Source organism: Perognathus longimembris, chromosome 1 (assembly GCF_023159225.1).
Source record: "Perognathus longimembris pacificus isolate PPM17 chromosome 1, ASM2315922v1, whole genome shotgun sequence".
NCBI classification, from domain to species: Eukaryota; Metazoa; Chordata; class Mammalia; order Rodentia; family Heteromyidae; genus Perognathus; species Perognathus longimembris.
In genome coordinates this window covers 6675539-6696643 of record NC_063161.1, presented here as the reverse complement: position 1 = coordinate 6696643, position 21105 = coordinate 6675539, and the positions used below count along the sequence as shown (strand labels likewise).

General features: G+C 55.6%; 3 protein-coding genes across 5 annotated transcripts; 2 read left to right on the top strand and 1 right to left on the bottom strand.

Annotated features, from left to right (window-relative positions):
- Positions 1-3107: 3107 nt before the first annotated feature.
- Positions 3108-7468, top strand: Mief1 (mitochondrial elongation factor 1). 3 transcript variants are annotated; one of them, XM_048355101.1, is made up of 5 exons: positions 3108-3251; positions 4631-4808; positions 4967-5229; positions 5425-6132; positions 7158-7468. In XM_048355101.1, exons 1-5 carry the CDS (start codon positions 3108-3110, stop codon positions 7170-7172), a joined length of 1308 nt encoding a protein of 435 aa, XP_048211058.1. In that variant the 3' UTR covers positions 7173-7468. The 3 variants fall into 3 exon arrangements, with proteins under 3 accessions (XP_048211058.1, XP_048211049.1, XP_048211066.1); XM_048355092.1 differs by having other exon boundaries at positions 5425-7468; XM_048355109.1 differs by lacking the exon at positions 3108-3251 and having other exon boundaries at positions 4641-4808; positions 5053-5229; positions 5425-7468.
- A 3862-nt stretch (positions 7469-11330) lies between these two features.
- Positions 11331-13424, top strand: Atf4 (activating transcription factor 4). Its single transcript, XM_048355078.1, has 3 exons — positions 11331-11528; positions 12135-12452; positions 12538-13424. The coding sequence occupies exons 2-3, from the start codon at positions 12227-12229 to the stop codon at positions 13344-13346; spliced, it is 1035 nt and encodes a 344-aa protein (XP_048211035.1). The 5' UTR covers positions 11331-11528; positions 12135-12226; the 3' UTR covers positions 13347-13424.
- A 1681-nt stretch (positions 13425-15105) lies between these two features.
- Rps19bp1 (ribosomal protein S19 binding protein 1) lies at positions 15106-17270 on the bottom strand. Its single transcript, XM_048349347.1, has 4 exons — positions 17148-17270; positions 16891-17037; positions 15755-15852; positions 15106-15593 (listed from the first exon to the last, which is right to left on the bottom strand). Exons 1-4 carry the CDS (start codon positions 17197-17199, stop codon positions 15456-15458), a joined length of 435 nt encoding a protein of 144 aa, XP_048205304.1. The 5' UTR covers positions 17200-17270; the 3' UTR covers positions 15106-15455.
- Between the last annotated feature and the right edge of the window lie 3835 nt (positions 17271-21105).

The window sequence follows — 21105 nt, the reverse complement described above, 5'->3', positions numbered from 1 at the left end:
AAACGACAACCTATTGAAATCGTCGCATTCCTAATCTGCTTTGTATGGTATACTTTGCCACCAGGAAAAAATCCACTCCACAGGGTTAATAGTTGATTCCTGCAACAGATAGTTACTGGGTCAAAGGTACTGGTGAGCGTGCCAAAATGTTTCCCAAGCCCTTTTGCCTTAGTGGTGAGTGGAGAGGAGATATGCAAGAGGTGGGGTTGCACGCTGTTTGGGACTCCTTAGTGTCTCCCTTCCTCCTGTGTGTGTGTGTGTGTGTGTGTGTGTGAAAGGTTAAGAGAATTAGTGTGCAGATTGCCCAACAAGTATTGCGTACTTGTAGGCGTAGGAAAGAGTTTTTATTTATTTTTTATATTGGGGTTTGAACGCAGAGCTTCTCACATCCTAGGCAAGTGCTCTTTGAACTGTGTCCAGCACCTAGAGTAGTGTTTTCATTCTTTGCTTTATGACTGGCTTTGGGAGAAAAAGGGTTCCTATTTATATGGTCTGCCTCTGAGAAGAGTGCGGGTAGGGGGTCAGAGAGAAACTGTTTTGGAGGTGTTCACTGTGGAGGGTGCTTGCTTGGCCCCTCACACTCACTATTAGTTATTCTCATGTTTACTCAAGCCAGACATGTTTATTTACATGCCTATGGCCGTTTAGGCAGTGAACATTCACAACGGGAGTCTTCCTGGTTCTGTGCCATTAAGTTAGGAATCTAAAATGTGAGGTGCTTACTGTGTTGGACTGACGGATATCCCCCTTCCACCTCTTAAATTTTCTTTGTGCTGGACCTGGGGCTTGAACTTGGGGCCTGGGTGCTGTCCCTGAGCTTTTGGGCTCAAGGCTAGTGCTCTACCACTTGGAGTCACAGTTTTACTTCTGGCTTTTTGGTAGTTAACTGGAGATCAGAGTCTCATGGGCTTTTTTTTTTGCTTGGGATGGTGTTGAACTGTGATCCTAAGATCTCAGCCTTTTGAGTAGCTAGGATTACAGGTGTGAGCCACTGGGGCCTGACCATTTTTATTTTTATTTTTTATTTATTTGTTTATTTTTTGGCCAGTCCTGGGGCTTGGACTCAGGGCCTGAGCACTGTCCCTGGCTTCTTCTTGCTCAAGGCTAGCACTCTGCCACTTGAGCCACAGCGCCACTTCTGGCCATTTTCTGCATATGTGGTGCTGGGGAATCGAACCCAGGGCCTCATGTATATGAGGCAGGCACTCTTGCCATTAGGCCATATCCCCAGCCCGACCATTTTTATTTTTAAACTATCTTAAGTAGAAGTGCAGAGTTGAGTATTACGAAGTCATTTGTAGAAAAGATGTCTAGAATTTTGAAATGTAGATATTTGAGCCTGTGTCCATTTAAGAAGTATTCTTCCTGGATGGGCCCACGGAGCCAGGCTGGCCCTCCTGGCCAGCGGGGAGCGGGATGTGCCTGGTGCTGCTGCCCACATTGACTGCAGAGCATACGGGGCAGAGGCTGGCTCCTTGGAGCAGGTTGGAGTAAGTTTTAGCGTAGGGGCCATGTCTTCCTGTTGGAGCTGTGGCCGTGTCCTCCAGCTGGCCATCTGGTCCCTGGGGGTGGGCTGGGGTGATGGTGTTACACTGCGGCAGGAACAGCCTTCTGCTCTGCTGAGTTTGGGTCTCAGACCCAGGGCGAGTTTCAGAGGCCTTTGAGCTCCCTCAGAAGGTACAGTGTGCATTGCGGCTGCTCTGTGGAAGCTGACCTGTGTCCTGTGTGCTGAAATCTTTAGTATCATTTGTGGAACATGTGTACGGTTTATAAAGTGTTTGAGTAAAGTACTGTAGCAGGTATTTTCCGATACCAGCCCTATCATTTGGCTCTGTAGGGATCATTATCTCTTTTCATAGCCAAGAGGTAGGTAAAGTAATCATTTGAGGTCACTCAACGAATTAGCCTGGGATCAAGGCAAGCACTCAATTTCAGGATTTTTTTTTTCCAGTCCTAGGTCTTTAATTCAAGGCCTGAGTGCTATCCCTCAGCCTCTTTGTGCTCAAGGCTTGTGCGCTACCACTTGAGCCACAGCACCACTTCTGGCCTTTTTGAATAGTTTGTTGGAGATAAGAGTCTCATGGGGACTTTTCTACTGGGCTGGCTTTGAACCTAAGCCCTCAGATCTCAGCCTCCTGAGTAGCTAGGATTACAGGCTGAGGTAGGAGTACATTGTGCTTGGCCATGTGGTCTCATTACATCCCTAAGCTGCAAACTTACTGATTGAAAGGTAGAGAAGCCGGGCACTGGTGGCTCACATCTGTTGTCCTAGCTACTCAGGAGGCTGAGATCTGATCTTAGTTCAAAGCCAGCATGGACAGGAACGTCTGTGAGACTTACCTGCAATAAGCTGTTAGAAAGCTGCAATGGGGCTGGGAATATGGCTTAGTGGTAGAGTGCTTGCCTAGCATACATGAAGCCCTGGGTTTAATCCTCAGCACCACATACACAGAAAAAGCCAGAAGCGGAGTTGTGGCCCGAGAGTTAGAGTGCTTGCCTTGAGCACAAAGAACCTTAAGGGATAGTGCTTAGGCCCTGAGTTCAAACCCCAGGACTGGCAAAAAAAAAAAAAAAAAAAGCTGCAAGTGGAACTGTGGCTCAAATGGTAGAGCACAAGCCTTGAGCAAGAGCAGCTCAGGGACAGCACTGAGTTCAAGCCCCAGGACTGGCACACACACAGGTAAGGTAGAAGAAAGGAAGGCAACACTCAGGTTCTGGACTCTAGTGAGGGGAGAACTCATCAGGACTTGTCAGCAGTGATGACAGGTGGGTGTGAGCATGCCCAGCTCCTCCTCACTTGTCAACCTGCCCCCGCCACTGTGACGGGGTAGAGAGGGTGTTGTTGTGTTGTGTGGTAGGACACTTCACAAGGGCTGATGTGAGACTCGTTGCTTTCTACAGTCTCCCCAGGTTTTGCCCACTGTCACAATACAAGGCTCTCCGCCTTTCGTCCCTATATCCTGGGACATGGTCCCTCCCTCTGGCCCTCGAGTGGGCTGTGCTGGGGGTGGGAGGAGCCCTGGACTTGGCGGGCGAGGTGGCGCAGGGGTTGGTTCTTGAGGGCCACTTGGTGATGGCTGTGTTCTGTCTTCATTCTCAGGTGAGCAATGGCAGGTGCTGGTGAGCGCAAAGGCAAGAAGGATGACAATGGCATCGGGACAGCCATTGATTTTGTGCTCTCCAATGCCCGGCTGGTGCTGGGGGTGGGCGGAGCGGCCATGCTGGGCATCGCCACGCTGGCTGTCAAGCGGGTAAGTGTGCAGGCAGGGCCGGCTGCGAGGTGGAGAGGTGGCTCGCCGGAGTGCGGCCCTCTGTTGGAATGAGGCTTTGACACTGTTCATGTGAGTCAGCATGGTGGTTTGGCATGCTTAGACAAGACCTTGAGGCTTTAGGAGGCCTGCTGTCAAAGAAGTCATCACAGAGACAAAGTTTACGCCAGCAAGTAAAAATTGGGAATAACCAAAAATTTTTCCTTGACTACGTTAAAGTTGCAACAGCACACTTTACTTTGTGTTTTTCTTTTTGGTGCTGGTCCTGAACGCAGGACCTGGGGGCTGACCCTGAGCTTTTTCCATCAAGGTTAGCACTCTACCACTTGAGGTGCAGCTCTGCTTTTGCTTTTTTGGTGGTTAATTGAAGATAATGTCTTATAGACTTTTCTGGCTGGACTGGCTTTGAACCACTGTCCTTGAATTCTATCTTCCTGAGTAGCTAGGAGTACAGGCAAGAGCCACCCACAATGATTTTTTTTTCTCTTTCATACTTTTTTTTTTTGGCCAGTCCTGGGGCTTGGACTCAGGGCCTGAGCACTGTCCCTGGCTTCTTTTTGCTCAAGGCTAGCCACCTGAGCCACAGCGCCCCTTCTGGCCATTTTCCATATATTTGGTGCTGGGGAATCGAACCGAGAGCTTCATGTGTTGGAGGCAAGCACTCTTGCCACTAGGCCATACTCCCAGCCCTCATACTTTTTTTTTGATGGAATAATTTTCCTACTCTTATTTTTAAAACATCTTATCTTTGTCTGCATCCTTTGTAGTCTGTGGTTGAATGAGTCAGGGGTGTGGAACCCCTGGTGCAGAGGGTCCTCGGTTTGTAGGGATTGCTGTGTGCCAGGCATTGCCCCGGGTGTGAAGAATACAGAAAACCCAAGACACCCTGCTCCTGCCCTCACGGGGTTTCCAGTCTAGGAGGCAGTATGTAATAAGCGAATGAGTTATAAAGTATGCAGCTAGAACCAAAGTGTATTATATACACCTGAAAATATAATGAAACCCCTTAAAATGTTATCTTCAAGCCGGCACTGGTGGCTCACACCTGTAATTCTAGCTACTCAGGAGGCAAAGATTTGAGGATCGTGTTTAAAAGCCAGTCCGGGCAGGAACGTCTGTGAGAGTCATCTTGAGTAAAATACTCAGAAAAGGCTGGACGTGGCGTTGTGGCCCAAGTGGCAGAGAGCGAGCCTTGCACCAAGCACAAGGACAACACATGGAAGAGCTCAGCGGTAGCATGCGTTACCTAATTTTTGTACAAGGCCTGGGTTCAATCCTCAGCACCAACTGAAACAAGAAAAGATCTTAGTAGGTAGGGTGAGGAGAGAAGGTTGGCATTTGTTCTCGATCTGCTGTTTCAGATGTACGACCGCGCAATCAGCGCCCCTACCAGCCCCACCCGCCTGAGCCATTCAGGGAAAAGGAGCTGGGAGGAACCAAACTGGATGGGCTCCCCCCGAATGCTCAACAGGGACATGAAGGCCGGCCTGAGCCGCTCCCTGCAGGCCCTTCCCACCGATGCCGCAGCCTTTGATACAGGTGAGGAAGGCCTGCCTCCGGACGCTGGTGCTACTCACGTGTGTTACACTTCTCCGTCGTGGATGGCAGGCAAAGCTGGCCCTCGCCCTTTGTGTGAGGCAGCGTGGACTGAGCAAGTGTGGGAAGAGCTCTCATGCCTCTCTCTCTTGCCTTGGCAGATACATTCTGCCCGCCCCGGCCCAAGCCATTGGCCAGGAAGGGCCAGGTAGACTTGAAGAAGTCACGACTCCGCATGTCCCTGCAGGAGAAACTGCTTGCTTACTACCGGACCCGGGCAGCCATCCCTGCTGGAGAGCAGGCTCGGGCCAAGCAAGCTGCCGTGGACATATGCGCCGAGCTGCGGAGCTTCCTTCGGGCCAAGCTGCCTGACATGCCACTTCGGGACATGTACCTGAGTGGCAGCCTCTATGATGACCTGCAGGTAACCAGGCAGGTGTCCTCGGGGGCGGGGCGGGGGGGCGCCCAGCAGTGCGGTTGGTCAGGAAAGTCAGTGCCCCGCCTCCTGTCCTTTCTGGTGGCCTCACTGTGTGATTGGCTCCGTGCCGTTGGCTTCCATCTTGCTGGGGGAGCTGGTCTTCAGCAGGTCAACCCTCAGAACCTCTCGTTCTTGCCGTAGGTGGTGACCGCTGACCACATCCAGCTCATCGTGCCGCTCGTGCTGGAGCAGAACCTGTGGTCCTGCATCCCTGGCGAGGACACCATCATGAACGTCCCTGGTTTCTTTCTAGTTCGTCGTGAGAACCCCGAGTACTTTCCTCGTGGGAGCAGTTACTGGGACCGCTGTGTCGTGGGGGGCTACCTCTCTCCAAAGACAGTGGCTGACACCTTTGAGAAGGTCGTGGCCGGTTCCATCAACTGGCCGGCCATCGGCTCGCTCTTGGACTACGTGATCCGACCAGCACCGCCCCCAGAGGCCCTGACGCTAGAAGTGCAGTATGAACGGGACAAGCATCTGGTCATTGACTTCCTGCCCTCGGTGACCCTGGGGGACACCGTCTTGGTGGCAAGGCCACACCGGCTAGCTCAGTACGATAACCTGTGGCGGCTGAGCCTGCGCCCCGCGGAGACGGCACGCCTGCGGGCCTTGGACCAGGCCGACTCGGGCTGCCGGTCTCTGTGCCTCAAGATCCTCAAGGCCATATGCAAGTCCACTCCAGCTCTGGGCCACCTCACTGCCAGCCAGCTGACCAACGTCATCCTCCACCTGGCCCAGGAGGAGGCTGACTGGTCCCCAGACATGCTGGCCGACCGCTTTCTGCAGGCCCTGAGGGGACTCATTAGCTACTTGGAGGCCGGAGTCCTGCCCAGCGCACTGAACCCAAAGGTGAACTTGTTGGCAGAGCTCACCCCTGAAGAGATAGATGAGCTGGGGTACACGCTGTACTGCTCGCTCTCGGAGCCCGAGGTGCTGCTGCAGACGTAGGGCAGGCGAAGGCCAGCGCGGCGTTGGGTGGTCAGGTCTGTGTTAGAAACACTTGGCTGCATGGTCGGTGCCTCGCAGGTCCCCAGGTGCCTCCTGTCTGCTGGTCACCGTCCTGGTCCCCTCATGCCGGCTGCTGAGAATGGCATCTCTTCATCTCCCGTTTTCTCACTCACCCTTTTCTATTTTTGTTACCAAGCACTGTGCCCCTCCCGCCCCCCCCCCCCCACCCCCATGGACGGCAGCGCTCCAGCCTGAGCTGTGGAGAGGGCGTGGAGGTTGGTGTCAGGCCCCGCTTTCCTGCTTCTGTGTGCTCTGCCCTTGTGCATCTTCCTGTTCCGTGTCTCCCCATTGTTTCCCTCCCGTTCTCTTTGTGTTCTGCCTTTTTGTCCGCAGCATATCTGCCCAATCAACACGTTGCCTTTTAGTTGAACATCATGGAAGAGCCATGATTGTCTGTTTGCAAGCTGAACTCTGCAGCAGATGCTGAGGCAGGCAGTATTGAGGGTTTCTGGGGCTGAGGTTGGAGGAAAAGCCCGGCTCCTGGACAACACACCTGTTGTGTCCCTCTGAGCACCCACCTCAGGGGGTGGGAGGGCTCTGCAGCCCCACACCAGAAACTGGATATGGAGCTGTTTGGGGGTGGTTTCTTAGCAGCCGACAGTGAGCTCAGGTGAGGTGTGGGTGTGGAGCTGCTCGGAGAGCCGCATGCCCACTTCTGCATCTCCTTTGTGGGCCCTGGCACCAGCCTAAGGGAGGGGAGGGGCTGCCTGCACCCGACTTCCCGATGCTGGCCCCACCCCTTCCCTTTATTGCCAATTGGACCAGGCCGTGCAGGAACAGCGCCTTAGTGGTAGAGGCTGCAGGCTGTCAGCTGGAGGGCCCAGTGGCCAGTTGGGGCTCAGTGACCCTGTTTTCTCCCCCTACAGGCCCTGCCTTTCTAAGATGTTGCCTTACAGCAAGAACATGCCCTGGGCCAAGCCCTCCCTCTCCCATGTCCAGCTCAGCAAAGGCAGAGCTCAGCGGGCCCCTCGAAGGGCAGGTGAACACGGCCAGGCCTCACCCCCTTGTCCTCTCTCTGGCCACCGGGACGGTTGGTGCTACTTGGGAAGAGAGCACACGTAAACACGGGAGGGAGGCGGGCACTTCCCACGCCCCGTCTTATTTTCCGCTGCTAAAATTGCACTATTTATGGTAATTAAATGTGTCCTGGGTGGGGAAAAGTGTTGACTACACCACGTCAGTGTCTTCTGTCTTCTTTCCTGTGTGGAGAGCTGACCGTCTCAGTTCTCATCTACCCATCCAGTATTATTTTGCTTGTCATGTTTTGGGTTTTTTTTTTTTTTTTTTAATCTCTTCTTACTACCTCTCCGTCTGCGAGATCGAGGTTAAGCTCTGTGCGGTGGTCTTGGCCCTTCCTGGTGACCTGGACCAACACCCCCTGAACTCCTAAGCTTAGGGGAGAGGCAGAGGCTTGCCCCTTTTGTTATGGATTGGGAGGTTAACTAGGGTGACTGATTGTGTTTCTGATGCTTCTTCCCCCATGTCTGCAAGGACACCTTGGATTTCAGTTGTTTCACTTGGGTAAGGAAGGTACTGAGAACGATTGAAAAGAGCAAGTCCAGAACCTTGACAGAAGCATGCCACCCTGGGAATTTGAGACATCTGTGTGCCTAAGCACTCCATGGGGCCGACCCTTGCCCCTTGAGGTGTTTCTTGGAGGCGAGGCTTGATAGAATGCTGCCATGTGGATGTTCTCTGTTGACTTAGCACCTCACTGCATTACAAAACAAACATTTCCCAAGTGAGGGGCTGGGGATATGGCCTAGTGGCAAGAGAGCTTGCCTCGTAAACATGAGGCCCTGGGTTCGATTCCCCAGCACCACATATACAGAAAACGGCCAGAAGTGGCGCTGTGGCGCAAGTGGCAGAGTGCTAGCCTTGAGCAAAAGGAAGCCAGGGACAGTGCTCAGGCCCTGAGTTCAAGGCCCAGGACTGGCCAAAAAACAAAAACATTTCCCAAGTGGTCTTTAATCAGATTCCACGTAAAACACTGGAAAGAGCTTTAAGGACAGCCCCCCCCCCCCCCAAGATTTTAGAGTCCCAAGTTACCAGAGTCAAGTGCCATGTTTTTACCCCTGGTCTGAGGACAGCCCCAGCTCTGGACTGCTGCCCAAAATCAGAACCACAACTTGATTTCAAAAGCAAGAGCTGCTTCCGAGGCCACAAGGCCGGGAGAAGGGGGCTTGCTGACTGCCGGGGCAGTTGCTGCTGCCGTTCACTCCGAACAGTGTAGCCGGCAGTGCTCTAAGATCCCTGTAGGAAGGAGGCCAGCCTTGCCCCTCGGGGAAGGGCAGCGGCAGCGGCAGCGGCCGTCTCCAACATCTGCCTTTTTTGTTCAGTAGCTTCTATTTTTGTCTGAAGGACTAGCAACTGCTCCTACTTCTCTATCTGGAGACCTTTTTTGGCACTGTCTAGATTAGCAAATCCAGTGCCTGGAAGTATTCTGATTATTATCTTGAACACCTAATAAATAACAAATTTATTTTGGTCTGGCTGCCCCTTTCTAAAAAAAAAAAAGATACACAACACCAGTATGTTTATATGTTTAGTGGTGACATTTTAGAAACAGGGAAGCCTCTCAGGTTTGGAGACACCGTGTTGAGGAAATGTATGTTTACTGGGCCCGGGCTCTGTTGACACATGAGCTATTTTGCTCCTTTGTTCTCCGCTTCAGAGCTCAAATGGTTCCGACAGGAATCAGCCTCGGCATCAGGGGCACAGAGGGCTCCCTGTAAGTAGGGATAACTGGTTCTATCCACTGCCCTTTCCATGTTAGACCTTCCTAGGGATTATGACTTGGTTGAAAATTTCTGGCCTTTTGTGTGAGGCTCAAGGTCAAGGAAGATGTAAGAGACCCATGGAACTAGAGCTGACCTCTGTACCAGACTGAGCTGACAATCTGCAGTGCCTTTACATGCTACCTGTAAGTGGTCCATATGTCACAGCTGGGCTTTTGGTGGTCAGCTTCACGCTAGGGAAAACCACCCTGTGTTGATCATCTTGTAGTCTATTTTTTTGGTGGGTCATGGGGCTTGGACTGGGGGCCTGGGTTCTGTCCCTGAGCTCTTTTGCTCAAGGCCAGTACTCTACCACTTTGAGTCACAGAGCCACTTCCAGTTTTCTGGTGGTTAATTGGAGATAAAAGTGTCACAAGGCTTTCCTGCCCAGACTGGCTTTGAACTGCAGTCCTTGGATCTCGGCCTCCTGAGTAGCTAGGATTACAGGTGTGAGCCATCAACACCAGCTGTAGTCTTTAAATGTATTATCCCAGAGGCTAAACCTGCCACTTGCATTCCAGTCACCTGCCTGTCCTTTAGTGGTAGTCGATGTGGTTAGCTGGTAGACTTGGAATGGCACCAGTTCTTGTGTCCTGCCTCTGCTAGGTCCATGTAGGAGTAGCTTAGCCGGAGAACTATACATTTTCTCTGTGAATGAAGAAATTAAACTGGGGAACACTTTCTACAGAACAGGAAGAAGGAAATAAAACTCTCCAGCAACTTTGATTTTTGTATGTGGTGTGAAACATTGTCCTGTGGGAGTGCTGGGACTCCATTTTCAGCCGGGAGAAACCTGGGTCATTAAGAGTGGATGGGACAACAGCCCACTGCGACCCCTGCATTTTCTAAAACAAGCAGTTTCTCACCCAGTCTGCATGGTCACATCAGAGTCTTTGCTAGGGTCTAGAGCCTATTTATCGCTTTCAAAGACATAATGGCTCAGGATTCTTACTGCCTTTAAGCTTAAATGACGACTTCAGGGCTGGGAATGTGGCTTAGCCGTAGAGTGCCTGCCTAGCATGCACAAAGCCCTGGGTTCGATTCCTCAGCACCACATATATAGAAAAAGCCAGAAGTGGCGCTGTGGCTCAAGTGGCAGAGTGCTAGCCTTGAGCAAAAAAGCCAGGGACAGTGCTCAGACCCTGAGTCCAAGCCCCAGGACTGGCGGGGGTGGGTGGGTGGGAGACAACTGTCCATCCACATTCAGAATTTCCTACAAGGAAAGAAACCTCACGTTCACCCCAGCGTCCTTGTGCATTCCAAAATAATGGAAGGGTTCGCCGGGGAAGAGTGACTCATGGAGAGGGCGGCTAGGTCAGCTCGGAGGACCTCAGGGCTGTCAAGGAACCATAGCAACTGTTTACGAGCGCCTAGGTAAGCCAAGCGCCTTACCAGCGTGGTTTCACCCCATTGCAAGGACAAGGATGCCGCTCCGCGTGAGCCTCAGTGCAGAGGAGGAGCCAGGCTCACGGGCCGCCGGGCCGGCCCTCACCGGGGCGCCCTCCAAGCACGCCCCTGGCCAGCGGACAGGAGCGAGTGGATCAAAGAGCCACGGCTTCCCGACAGCCCGACGGGCACTGTGGAGACGTGAGGCGCTGGGGCTCAGGAGCAGGGACGGCCCGACCCGACCGCACGCCCCGAGGCTCGGAGCCGTGCCAAGCTCTCCCGGGGCAGGAGGCACGTGGCCGGAAGTCCAGGCGGACAGCGGCAGGCGCAGAGAAACCCCACAGCCGGCAGACGCCGCGTCTGGCCTTCCCGGCTGATCCTCAGCTCCCAAACCCAAGGGTCCCGCCCACTGCACTCCCAGGACCAATAGGAGCTCGGAATATAAATGACTCATCACGATCCGGCCAATCAGGTTGAGGCGCTTCCCGCCAGCGTCTCGCGCGATCCTCTGTAGGCCTGGATCTTCATAATAAAACGCGGCCTTAGAATGAAAGACTTCTCCCCGCCCCTGAGGTGACACCGGAAGTGGGGCGTGGATGAGAGATCCCTCCGCGCCCCATGGCGGGAAGGAACGAGACACTTTGATCATGGGCCTGGCGCAAAGTAGTGCACCCTTATCTCTATCTCTTACGGCTTTGAAAATAAGCTTCTATTCCTAGCACAACCCGCGCAAACTGGTCGGGGACTGGAGGTGGCGGACACGTCAGCGAGAAGGCGGCGAGCAAGCCGGCCAGCAGGATCACGTGACCCTGGCGGAAGGATGCGCCCCAGTGCTGCGGCCCGCGGGCGGAGCTTATAAAAGGCCGGCGGGCGAGACGCCGCAGCCATTTTCCTCAGCTTGCCGGTGGATGTAGACGCGTTCGTGAGCCCGCGCCATCCCTCCTCCCCTCCCTCCGGGCGCGCAGCCACCATGGCGTATTAGAGGCAGCAGTGCCCGCGGCAGCTTTGGCTTTTGCAGCAGCGGCAGCAGCACCAGGCTCTGCAGCGGCAACCCCCAGCGGCTTAAGCCATGGCGTGAGTTACCCGGGCCGGGCCTGGCGGCGGTGCGGGGTCGGGCCTCGCTGGGCGCGGCTGGCGGCCCGGGCGCGTAGCTCTGGGGGAAGCGGTTTTACGAGCGCCAGGACGCGAAGCCCCGGTCGTGGCGTCCTGGCGGGGGGGGGGGGCGGGCGGGGAGAGCGCCCGCCGCTCTCGGCGCGGGGGGGGGGAACGCAGCCCAGCCGCGGAGCTCCCTCCTCCGGGCCCCGCCGCGCGTTCGGCCCGTGTGTGTGTCGGGGGGGGGTGGTGGTCCCGGCGCCCCGCGAACGTGGCAGCGGCCAAAATGGCGGCGGGCGGGGGCGTGAGTCACGGCGGGGCGGGGCATGGCGCTCGTGGCCGTATTTGGTGCGAGCACGAGCGCCTTCCTCTGGGCGGTCGGCCCGTCCGGGAATGGCGCAGCCTCCATTTTGTGCAATCCAGCCGGCGGGTGAATGAAGGTCGGCACCATGGCCCTGCGGCCATGTGCTGCTCCCTTCCGCTCTCCAGCTTGGTTTCCCATCTGGCCATTGGACGGCTTCGGGGGAAAAGATGGAACTCTTGGAAGAGTTGCCCTTTGACGGGAAAGGCTTTCTCGTTCCTCTTCAGGCTCTTCACGAAATCCAGCAGCAGCGTTGCTGTAACCGACAAAGACACCTTCGAATCAAGCACATTCCTCGATTCCAGCAAAGCCCCGCATCATGACGGAGATGAGCTTCCAGAGCAGCGAGGTGTTGGTGGGGGACTTGATGTCCCCCTTCGACCAGTCGGGTTTGGGGGCTGAAGAAAGTCTGGGCCTCTTAGATGACTACCTGGAGGTGGCCAAGCACTTCAAGCCTCATGGGTTCCCCGGCGACCAGGCAAAGGCGGGCTCCTCCGAATGGCTGGCTGTGGATGGGTTGGTCAATGCCTCAGACACCGGCAAGGGTGAGTGGCGGCGTGGCTCTGCTTATGACGGGTTTGCTGCTTTTGTGGGTCTGGTTTAATCGGTTCGTTGTCAAATCTCTTGCAGAGGATGCTTTCTCCGGGACAGATTGGATGTTGGAGAAAATGGATCTGAAGGAGTTTGACTTTGATGCCCTGTTTCCTTTCGATGACCTGGAAATGGAAACCATGCCAGATGAGCTTTTGGCCACGTTAAATGACACGTGTGACCTCTTTCCTCCCATAGCCCAAGAGATCAACAAGGAGCCCCCCCAGACAGTGAACCCAATTGGCCATCTCCCAGAAAGTTCAGTAAAGACCGAGCAGGCTGCTCCCTTCACCTTACAGCCTCTTTCTCTTTTTACTCCAGATCATTCCTTTAGCTTAGAGCTAGGCAGTGAAGTGGATATATCTGAAGGAGACAGGAAGCCTGACTCCATTGCTTACATTACCATGGTCCCCCAGTATGTAAAAGAGGAAGACTCCCCCTCAGATAATGACAGTGGCATCTGTATGAGCCCTGAGTCTTACCCGGGCTCTCCCCAGCACAGCCCCTCCATCTCCAGGGGCTCTCCAAGTCGCCTGCCATCTCCGGGTGCATCCCGTGGGTCTGCCCGCCCTAAACCTTACGACCCTCCTGGAGAAACAGCAAAAGTCAGGGTTGATAAGCTGGATAAGAAGCTGAAGAAAATGGAGCAAAACAAGACAGCAGCCACTAGGTACCGCCAGAAAAAGAGGGCAGAACAGGAGGCCCTCACTGGTGAGTGTAAAGAACTGGAAAAGAAGAACGAGGCTCTGAAGGAAAAGGCAGATTCTCTAGCCAAGGAAATACAGTATCTTAAAGATCTGATAGAAGAGGTCCGGAAGGCAAGGGGGAAGAAAAAGGCCCCCCAGTAGGGTAGTCGGGAGTGCTGTGTAGCTTGTATATAGGAAATCGTGCTGAAGGTGTTAATAAATTATTTTGTAGTGAAAGTACCAACAGTGCATTGCATATTAATTAACCCTACTCCCACCTGCAGGTGTGTGTGGTCCTAATGGGATTGTTGGGCTCCTTGGGGAGGGACTCACTGACCCAGGAATAAAGGGTGGCAAGAAGTGGGTGCTTTTTTTAGGGACTTCCTGGCTACCACCTGGTCAGTGAGCTGGTGTTTTTCCAACGTTTGCCATGCAAAGTGCCCCACCAAGGTGGCATTCATTCATTCATCAGACTTGCCTGCAGTTACCCAGCATCACTCAGACCTTGCTCTCCTTAAACTCCAGTCTGTAGACATTGACTTACCCAAGATTTATGGGATAGTTATTTGAATCATTTTTTCCTCAGCCTAAGTTGTACCACTTGTCTTGATAACAGGACAAGACCACTTTGCTTTGGGGAGGGGCCATTAAGATGTGTAGAGAAGTACAAGTGAGGCTTCTCAAGAGCTTTCACTTGTGTGCAGCATTGCAGCCGTCAACATTTTAGGGGGGTGGACAGCTCTGCTTCGCAAGTAGCTGGTCTCCAGTCTACCAGCAGTCACTAGTCTGGCAGAGGGACAGGTGGCCCAGGGCTGAGAGTGGCATGGGGGGGGGGGAACACAGCTCTGAAGTGGACAGGTGACTGACCTAGAGCGGGGTTCTTGAGAATGGGCTGCTCACTGGGCCGAGGAGCGGACGAGCCCAGCCAGCCTACAGGAGCGACAGAGCTGCCCAGGCAGGGAAGAGCCAGACTCTTGCAGCAGGCAGGTGATTTGTGCCAACAGGAATGCCCTTGTTAGGGGCCTGGCGCCCTTATCCTGTTAACTGCTGAGCTGGCCTGTTAAGCTGCTTAAAGTGTGATTCCTCAAGGACACCGGAGCAAACCCCAGCAGGCTGGAGCAGGGATCCGGAGGGTTTCAAGGGGTACCATGCACTGCTTTCCCTCACCCTTCAACCCATCTAAGGTGATCCCCAAAGGGCACGGTCACTAGGCGGCAACCTCCCTTCTGTCCATCTGCACACCTCGGCTGGACAGAAGGGCTTCTGATCACTCAGGCCGATGGGGCCCAGGCCAGCAAGATGCCTGAATGGGGGGTGAGGGTGGGGTACAGGCCCACCACCCTCATCAGGACCAGTTGACATGGTGGCTGGTTGCCACTTCCCTGTCCCTCAGGAGCCACTGACCCGCACAGGCCCTGGGGTAGAGGAGGCAAAGCCCCAGGGAGAGTTGTTTTATGAGGGGCCCTGTCTCCACTGAAAGGCGTTCCGGCTTCTGGGTCCCATCATTCCCTACATCTATCTTTGCTTTGGCCTCCACTTCCTTGCTCGGCCTTTGGGAAAGAGCCTGCTTTCCCTAGTGGCACAGACAACACCCTTTGTTTCAGCACGGACCTGAGCCCGAATTCTGAGGATTCTTTTGACTCCTTACCCATGACCCTACTTCAACACTTCACGTGACACAGGAAGGACCCATCGAGAACCCTACAGGGTGGTGCTGCCATGGAGACCCCACACAGAGAAAAGGTGACACGCCCACCCTCCCCAGACCTTGGGGGTCCTTTTCTGAATAGAGTGTGTTGCCTCAGCAACCATGTTGGGGAAGAAGGCGCCTTTAATGAACGGCAGGGGATGCGTCCCAGATCAGTGCTGAGGGACAGAAGACCCCCCCCCCCACGCCTTAATTCAGACCAGTAGCACGCACAAAGGCCACATTTACTACCACCCAGCAGCCTTCTTCCTTCTTCTGGAGGTATGGCTCCCAGGGGCCCAGCAAACAAACAGCAGTTCCCTTTTGGTAGGTGCACATGGCGCCTCCTAAACCTCGGGGAGTCTGCTCCTGTCCCGCTGTAAATCTGCCCCAGGGTTTTCTGCGTGCCAGCTCCATCCAGTCCAGTGTCCCGGGGGCTTCAGCTCTGGGTGTCCCAGAGCCCGGCTCTTCCTGCATGACCATCACTGGCCGTCCACCACACAGTAGGCCCCCACAGGCCGGCGGGGGCAGTGAAGCCCATGGCCGCTCTAGGGGCCTCTCCCATCCGTTGAGCCCCACAGGAGCTAGCTGCCGAAGTACTCAAGCTGGAACTTCTGGAAGTCTTCCTCCGTGAACACCGTGCCCTCGGCCTTCTTCTTCTTCTTCTTCATCTTCTCCACAGGACGATCACAAGCCTTGCGGCCCTGGTTCTGCTGCAGAATCTGGGAAGGGTGGCAGAGGGCACACAGTTTCCATTTACAGCAGCACAGAGGGAGGCTCCTGAGGGGCACAGGTGATCAGGGCTCAGGGAATGGATGTACTAGCCCCGCCCCCGGGGATCCGGGGAGCCCCTTCCTATAGCCCAGTATGCCCACAGACAAACCTGCTGGGTAACAGATTCCGCCACGGTGCTTCTCGCACTTGTCATAAACTTGAGGTTTGCTCTGAGGTGGTCTCGACGCTCCCGCTTCTGGTACTCAGCTGTGGGTAACAGGCAGGAGTGTCACTTCAGACTGACTCCTTGGATGTCTCCTGGATCCCTGCCACGGACAAAAGCCCACTGTCGCTCCTCCTTGGTGACTGCAACCGTTTGGAGCCTTCTTGGCCAAACCCACTCTCCACAGTGGTCTTTCCTGAAAGTGCCTCCTGCTCCCACTTATTCAACAAATGGATCCTGAGCCTGCATGTCAGGCATTGTTCTAGGTGCCTAGGTGTTCTAGGTGTTCTGGGTATTCGTTCAACAGGAAGCAGGATGGGAGAGAATGCCTGGCCTCCTGGAGCTTCCGATGGGAGGCAAAGTTAACCAAGTACGAGATGTTGAACGCAATCTCCAGTACCATCAAAAAAAGAAGAAAAAAAGAGACTACCAGGGGAGCGGTTATATAGGAGGTGCAAACCAACTGGGAGGTGTAAGGCACCAGCCACACAGCTGTCTGCTTCGGTGGCCATCCCTCTCCCCACTCTTGCTCGTGTCAGGCCTTGGGCTGGGCGGCAGAGCCTCAGAGCAGTCGGAAGGAAGTCTTGTGCCCTCAGCAACTCCCAGTCCTCCTTCACAGCCGCCATAACCACCTCTCTCCTCCACACACGCTAGGTTTCCTCCTCCGAATTCTTACTTGTAACAAGTACCTGAATGAAAGCCTTTTATCGGGGCCCGCGACTCCAAAGACAGGAGGGGAACTCACTATCCTGCCCTCATCTTACCCAGTCTCCATCCTCAAGACTGGCCACAACCCCCAAGATGCACTATGAGACATGGGGCTCCCTCTTTATGAGGGGTCCTCCCCTTGACTGTTGTTCGGTCTGCAGAATGCGAGTGATAGGATGCGAGTGTTAGGATGGGAATGAAGTGACATTTGCACACCGGACTCTTGTTCATTACGTGTCACCTTTGCCAGCCTTTCTTTCAAATTAAAAGACAACACTGCAGCGCTCCATCAAACTACGGTCCACGATGGCCTGGGCCACGCGCTCTGCTTCCTATCTCCATCTGTGGGCATCGTGCCGACGTCCCGGACTCACCAAGCGCCGACTTGGGGACCTTGCCCTTGGCCGAGTTCCGCAGCTTCGGGGCCTGAGTCGCCTTCGCCTTGGCTCTCGCCCTCCGGCCTCGCTTCGTCGGAGCCCCGCTCGGCTGGGCCCGGCCCGGCGCCGCTCCCGCACCGGAGGCTGCAGGGGGAGGAGAGGAACCGAGGAGCCGAGTTGGAGGACGCGCGGGGCTCCCTCCCGCCCTGGGTCTCCCCCGCCCGCAGCCCCGCGGCAGACCCCCCCCTCCTCACCTTCGGAGGCCGCCAGCAGCTCCAGGCCTCGCCGCAGCAAGGCGGCCGACATGACTGCGCCCCGCCCCGCCTCGCGCTGCTTCCTTCCGCCTTGGCGGTGCTCCCCTTCCGGTGGAAACCCGAGCCGGAACACTCCGTTCCGGCGCAGGGGGGCGGGGCGGGAAAGGTTCCGCCTGCCTGCCTTAGGGCGCATGCGCGGGGGGTTGTGCTGGGGGCGGGCCTAAGGAGCAGAAGGACGTCCACTCCCAGCGTCATGCTCCAGTCACGCCTTCTCCCGGAAGACGTCCGCCGCGAGCCGCGCCCCGCCCCTCGGCCTGGCCCCTCGGAAGGGGGCGGGGCCGAGCGTTGACGTCCTGTGAGTGTGTGCGTGCGCCTCAGGCTTCTTTCCAGCACTCTGACACTTGAGCCGCAGCGCCACTTCCGGCCTTTTCTATTCTCTGTGGTGCTGAGGAATCGAACCCCGGGCTTCATGTATACGGAGGCGAGCACTCTACCGCTAGGCCACACTCCCAGTCCTGGCCAAGGCGGGGACCAGGCCCTTTCATCATCTTCATCTCCATCAAAGTGTCCGGCACACAGCAGCTTTGCCCAGCGTTTGCCAAAGGGCAAAGTAACATAATTTTTGTTTTTGAAAAAAATAAGAGAAGGAGGGAGAGCTGCTGGGGGGGGGGGGGAGAGGGGGGAGGGGGAGGAGGGGGGAATGCTGAGGCTGAGGCACTGAAGATTTCAAGTTCAAGACCAGCTGCCTAGCAAAAACGTGTCTGAAACCAAGTCTTCTCGGCCTTAGTTTCGAATATGACAAATACCAAACTAGATCCCTGCCCTAGCCATGTCCCCTTCCTTTCGCTGTTAGCTTTCGGATGGGGCTGTCTCCTCCGCCCAGGCCAGCCTCCGGCCTCCATCCTCCCTACCTAGCTGGGGTTATACAAATATGACCACCCTGCCTGGTGGGATCTTGAGTTTTTAAAGAGAGCAAAGGTTTCCGAGACCAAGAAACTTCCAGAAAGCCTTTGCCCTAGAGATAACTCTTCTCGCCGGGGTGGCACTCTGGCTGGTGCAGCTGCTCCGTCTGGCACCCGGCAGGCGGGGAGGGAGCCAGACAGCTCTGCTCACTCAAGGAACGGTGACAAAATTCACTGAGAAGACTCGTTCTGAGGGCTTTCGGCCGCTGTGTGACCGGGGAGATGGCTCAGCGGCTTCCACCTGGCCCGACCACCAGCTAGCCAGAGGAAAGTGTTGTCGTCCTCCTTACTCCGGAGGCTGAGAGCTGAGGATCGCGGTTCAAAGCCAGTGTGGGCCAGAAAGCCCATGAGAATCTTATCTCCAGTGAGCCACCAGAAAACCGGAAGGGGAGCTGTGGTTCAAAGTGGCAGAGCGCTAGTTCTGAGCAAAGAAAGCTCAGCCACAGAGCCCAGGCCCTGAGTTCAAGCCCCACAACCAGCCACAAACAGAGACACAGAGGATCCCTGGAGGGGATCTGTCTGCTTCCCAGGAGACCCTTGGTCCCCATCCCAGGTCACCGCCTGATCTGGGGGTGTGCTCTGTTTTGCCAGGCCCTCCTGATCCTCTCCTTGAGGACAGTTTTGGTCTTTGGCATAAAGCCATTCTTCCTGGAACTGAGAGTGATTGCAAGAGAGGGACTTAGAGGAGAACGGGGCAGCATGGGGGCAGGGAGGACAAGCTTTCCCCCTCCCCTCCGCCCCCAAAAAAGGCTGTTTACCTGTTCTAGCAGTTCAGAGGCCAAGGAATCAGGAGACCACACCGGTGGGGCCAGGGCTGGGGGTCGAGACACCACACATGTGTCCGGGTACCACGGTGCCAACTCCGAGGATATCCATAGTGTTTGGTGCTAGGTGGGGCCTGGGGATGGGGGGGGACGAGGAGGTGCTGACCTAGTGGGGGAGGGAAGTAGCCCAGACAGGAGCGTGTTGGAGTAACAGCGGTGCCCCTACAAGAGCGGGGCAACTTCTCAAGGGTCAGACTCTATAATCGTGCCTTAGTGGTGGTGGTGGTGGGGGGTGGCGGTGGGGGGAGGGACTGGAGCCCAGCCATGCGGCCAGACAGACAGGTGTCTGTTTCGTCTCCTAAAATAGCCGCCTTGTTTTCTCGCACGTATTTGTTGTTTTGCTGTCTGTTTCCCTTGCTGCCCCCACTGGTGGCTTTGAGTGGGCAGCGGAGCAGCGCTCAGCATACAGTTAGCGCTTCATAAAGGCCTTCCTAGATGGAGGAAGGGGCAGTTTGGGGCACCGGTGGGCAGCACGTTAGGGATGTGCAAGTTGGACTTAGCAGGACAAAGGACCAAGCTGTCCTCTGGCTCTGGGCTGCCCGGCAGAGCCCCTCGTGGAAGAATTCCGTGCATTCCAAGGTCCCCCTGGGAACAGGGCCTCTTGGGGCTGTGCGTACCCTGTGTCAGTCATTAGGGGAGATCCTCTAGGGAGGGGTGCTGAGAACGTGGACTAGGATTGCTGGGCCGGTGCCACTTGGCCAGGCGGCCACTAGGTGGCGCCACAGGATAGCTTTCTCCTGCCACTGCCCTGGTGTCTGTACTGTGGGGTCTCAGGTTTCTCCGCGGGCCCTCGGGGTCTTTGCCGCCTTCCGTGCGCAGGGCAGGGCAGCCCTCCTGGGCTTGGCATGAATGGGGAAGCTGAGTCAGAGCCATCAGGCTGGCTGCACTGCCCAGGGCCAGGCGTGAGGTCTTTTTCTAGGAAAGTGTGCCCGTTGCTGCCGGGGTTCCTGAGCGGAGCGTGCCTCAGTTTCCTCATCTGTCAACTGGGGCTTGAATGCAGGAGGCAATAAATGACTCCTAGCATGGGGAGGGAGCATGTCCTGGGCTCTTACAGACAAGAAGCCCAGGCACCCCCAGTGTTGTCTGTGTCTCTCCACTCTGGCGAGAACCAGGTGGACCCAGTCTGCAGCCCACTTGTGGGTCATTTGTTGCGGGGGGAGGGGGGGGGCGACAGCGATCCAGGGAAGAGTCCAAGGTGGCTTTTCGTTTTTGTTTTTCAGTCCTAGGGCTTGAAGCCAGGGCCTGGTTGCTGTTCTGAGCTTTTATGTTTTGCTCAAGGCTGGTGCTCTCCCGCTTTGAGCCACAGCTCCACTTCTGATTTTCTGGTGGTTCATTGGAGAGCAGAACCTCAGGGACTTTCCCGCCTGGGCTGGCTTTGAACCGTGATTGTCACATCTCAGCCTCCTGAGGAGCTAGGGTTACAGGTGTGGGCCACCAGGCCCTGGCTCCGCACCCGGCTTTTTTTCTTATTGGTTGAGATGGGGGTCTCAGGAATTTTGTTTTGCTAGGGCTGTCCTTGAGCCATGATTCCGCTCATTTCTGCTTGGGGTCACACGTGAGAGTCGCCACCCCTCCAGGTGGGATCATTAACGAACGTCCTCAGTGCCCACATCTACTCACTGGACCCTCTGCCGGCTGGGCGGGGCTTGGGGAGGGGAGGGAGGGGCAGGAGCAACCCTGGCATGAGGGGGACTCTGGCTTCCAGGAAGCTGGGGTGTGGGCCAGGGGGGTCATGTCCCTTCCAGCCTCAGTCTTTTAGGTCTAATTATGTCTCCATTAAAATGCAGATTTTTCAGAATGGAGGCCCATTGCTATGGCAACGGAGTCCAGGGATGGGTTTCTGGGGACTAGTCTCCATTTCCTGATCCTTCCAGACCAAGCTGGGGCCTGGCTGAGCCTCTCAGCCATGGCTTCCCATCCTGCCCGAGGCTGGCACTTAGGGTGGATGCGGCTTCCTCTTGACCTCAGTTTCCCCATCAGCAAATTGGGGACAAGGCCTCCCTCACAGGATAGTTCTGAGGATTCAGTAAGTGAAATGTCGGACCCTGGAGGAACCAGGTCTGCGATGGATGAATGCCCGTCTAAGTCTTGGCTTCCACCCCTTCTGGGAGGTGTCAACGCTGTCACCTGCTCTGGGGTTCTGACCTCTGCTCCTTCTGAGGACAAGGACAC